Genomic DNA, 3,677 nt, shown 5'->3' with positions numbered 1-3,677 from the left:
GACTCTACTTTTATAAAATTTACTTTTATTATGGTCTTCCATAATATCATACATTTGTAGATCATGATAACCATGCATGAAAATTAACCATGGGTTTACTGCAAATAATGCCAAAAACAAACAAACATGGTTACTAGTTAAATCATGGTAACCACAAATTACCATAGTTTAAACATGGTATTACAGTAAAACTGTGGTTATACAAATTGTAATCAATAGCCTACGATATATAAAAAAAAAAATATATTTTACTACAATAAAACCATGATTAATTTTTATAAGGGATGGCGCCTCTCAGTATCATGGTAAAATGTAACTAGGTTTCTATGGTATTTGTTATGAAAATCAGTAGCTTACATAAATACAAATGCACAAAAACAGCTTAACAACAACAAAAACACTGCAGGCTAATTACCTTACTTCTTTAAACCATTTAAATCACGTCTACTCTACATAATGATTCCCACCTTTCTGCCACAATACCATAATTAGAGTTAATGTTATTACAGTTAGGTTACTCCTTTATAAATGTTAGTAATTTGTGGATTTTAACTGGATCGTTTCTGCACAATGTTTCAGGGATGTTGAGAATCTCAGCTCGGGTTGATCCAGTTTTAAGCTGCTATAAATCAGTGGTTTAGTTAGTGGTTTATATCGGAGATCTTGTCTCGAATGCTTCACACTGGATCTCAGCTCTGTTTAAAACGGTCACGTGATTGAGCGGTCAGTGTTTGCTCTGAGCTCGCGCTACGCTTTCTTCCGGTTTCGTTGTGCGGTTTCGTTCCGCTTTTGCCGTTTAAATGCTTCTCATTCACAACAGAAATGACAGCGATTATCTGGCACCCGTGCGATCGCTAACAAACTTCAGTCTCACCGTTAGAGAGAAAAAAAAAAAGAAAAAAGAAAAAGCAAAATGCGACCGACTAGTCACAGTCTGGAGTCCTGCCTTTTCCAAATAACTTGTCAAACTGGTTTAATATCTACTCTGACATCGACTTGTGGAGCTTAGTTTTAGCAAAACAAAACACAGGACCGAACTACACTTAAAAAGCTTTTTCTAAACTAACTGGTTGTAAGTAAAACCTTATTTATATTCTTAGTGTAGTTAATACGGGTACTTGAGTAACAGATAGGCTATTTAAAGATACATTTGGCCTTATAGCTTGTACGATGAAATTGAACATAACACCCATCTTGCTCTTCACACTGATTCTGTCATTTCACACCGTACAAGGAGAAGGTAATGTACCTGCTCATTAATGTCAGTATTTTAGTCTCATTTTTCATGTTAAACTTCTAAAACTCCTTACACAAGAGATAATAGGTTTGTTTTCAAAGAATACCTTTTACTAAATTGTTCTTGCTTTGCATGATGGTTTTGCACTATTTCAGCTTCTGATGAAGATGAAGTGCGGATCCTGGTCGTGGGAGTCAGAGGTCAGTCCAGATTCGTCGCTGCAGATCTTCTGTCAGGAAGGAAAGACGGTGGACAGGAGGACAGAGAGATTGTAAAGACTCCAGTAATTACAGACGAGGCTCGTAGAATGATGCTGGTCACTGGACCAAACCTCTGTGAGGAGGACACAGCGAGACAGACCTTCACAACAGCGCTGTTTCTCTCGTCTCCTGGACCTCACGCCGTTTTAATGGTCCTGAATCTGGAAGATCAACAATCACAACAGTGTGATATTGAGAAACGAGCCCAGGAGCTGCTGGGAGCAGAAGTCCTGCAGTACTGCATTGTTCTTCTGCTCCAAAATCAGCAGGAACCTTTCACAGGAGCGTCCAGAGGGATTGCTGGAGAAGTGATCAACGCTTGTGGAGGAAGATTTCACATGTTAAGAGTCTCTGAACCAGAAGCTGCTCAAAGAGCAGCTCTCATAGAAGAAATAGACAAGTTAGCTTGGCTCAATGATCACAGATTTTACTCAGTATTGAGACAAGAGTTAGAAACAGAAGAGACCAGTCAAGACGTGCATGAACAAAATCAGATGCTCTCTGAAAAACATGACAATTCAGCAGAAACTGCACGATGGATTTTACTAATTTTACTGAACACTGCTTTTATTTTCACTAAAATAACGCATGAACATTTCCATTTTGCAGAAATACTATTTGTACTCGTCAGTTTTACGGTCGTTATAAGAAACACTCTCAATCCAGATGTTGCCGTTCCTTTAAATCTGATCCTATCCTCCACTTTCACAGTAGCCGCTGCATATCATGACTTTGCAAATTCACGACACGGACACCAAATCATAATGTTTTTAGTCATGATCTTTACATTTCCCAGTATAGTGTTCATAGCAGGTCTAGGACTGACTGTAGGAGCAGCTCTCAGTATACGGACGTGGTCAGATGTGCTCATAGCGTGCCATGCTGCTCCCGGAGTCACATTCGGGGCTCATTTATACACTATATACTCCATTATACCAGATCAAATGCAAACTCGGACAACTCTTGTCTTTACATTTAAGTTATTCCTGTTTTGTTTTGTTGGAGTGACGCTCTCAATGGGGTCTGTGACTGTATTTGCACTGTTTGGTGTGGAGAGAACAATATTTCTACTAATATTAGGATTTACAAAAGCGTTTTTCCATTTAAAGGGTGATGCTGTGAAATTTGTTGTTTATTTCCTGATTTTTCCATGCTGTTGTGTATTTATTGGTTCTTTAATTTCATTTTTATGCTGTATATCATTTGATTATATTTTTACAGTAATTCAAAGCCAATAATAGTGACTAAAATCAAAAGACGCTACAGATTTTGGATCATAAGTTAGCGCTGACTTTGATTTTAGGGTTATGTTAATATTTCAAACACACCGATGTTCCTTCAATGAAGGATACTTTTGAGGTACCTGTGTACTTTCAGGAAATAATTCTCTCTTACAACTCACCATTTTATTTAATTTGTTCACTAACGAGCGTTTAACATCGGGTACACGGACATCATAGTAAAATCTTCAATATTTACTGTGCAATATCATTTCGACTACATTTTAAATGATGTATTGTGTTTATCAGTGTTATGTGGTGAATTTTTTTTTTTTTACTGGAATAAAATGGCTATTTTCATAGTTTGAATTTTATGTATGCAAATACACATTAAAAATATTTTGACACTTTATACATAATTTTGCATAAATAAAACAGAAATTTCTAAATTATGCTGTTATGCATTTATTACATGCATTTTTGAAAACACTTAGCTTTTTTAAAAATATTCACTCTTTGTTAAGATCTAATTTACTTGCTATACTGAATGTCTCAAACAAACCCCTGACTGTCACATTCACTGTAATGAGGAATGACTCTTAATCAATAACCATTTAAATTTAAATTATTGAAGATTTTTCTTTGAAACAGCTGCTGCCATTGATTAAAACATCAGCTGGACAAATGAACAAAGACACTCACCATAACAGTCTGCAGTCGCTCTGGATGAAGACGTCTGTTAAATGTCCACTTACTTCCTCTGCAGCTCTGCAGACAACCCAATGCATTTTTAATAGAAATAATTCAAACCATGTTGCTGTTGTGATTTTAACCAGCAGTGCAGATCAGATCTTCTCAACTGGAGATTAAACTGCAAATAAACAGAAAGTATAAAACTTACAAATATTTCTTAACAAATAGTAGTTGTTCAGTGTCATATCAGAACCCAATAAATCATGC

At 36.2% G+C, this 3,677-nt stretch overlaps 1 protein-coding gene across 1 annotated transcript; it reads left to right on the top strand.

Annotated features, from left to right (window-relative positions):
- Nucleotides 1-710: 710 nt before the first annotated feature.
- On the top strand, nucleotides 711-3,162 carry LOC131534532 (uncharacterized). The gene is made up of 2 exons (XM_058767476.1): nucleotides 711-1,240; nucleotides 1,393-3,162. Exons 1-2 carry the CDS (start codon nucleotides 1,171-1,173, stop codon nucleotides 2,733-2,735), a joined length of 1,413 nt encoding a protein of 470 aa, XP_058623459.1. The 5' UTR covers nucleotides 711-1,170; the 3' UTR covers nucleotides 2,736-3,162.
- Nucleotides 3,163-3,677: the final 515 nt, after the last annotated feature.

Source organism: Onychostoma macrolepis, chromosome 25 (genome assembly GCF_012432095.1).
Source record: "Onychostoma macrolepis isolate SWU-2019 chromosome 25, ASM1243209v1, whole genome shotgun sequence".
NCBI lineage: Eukaryota > Metazoa > Chordata > Actinopteri > Cypriniformes > Cyprinidae > Onychostoma > Onychostoma macrolepis.
This window is presented reverse-complemented; position numbering and strand designations above follow the sequence as displayed.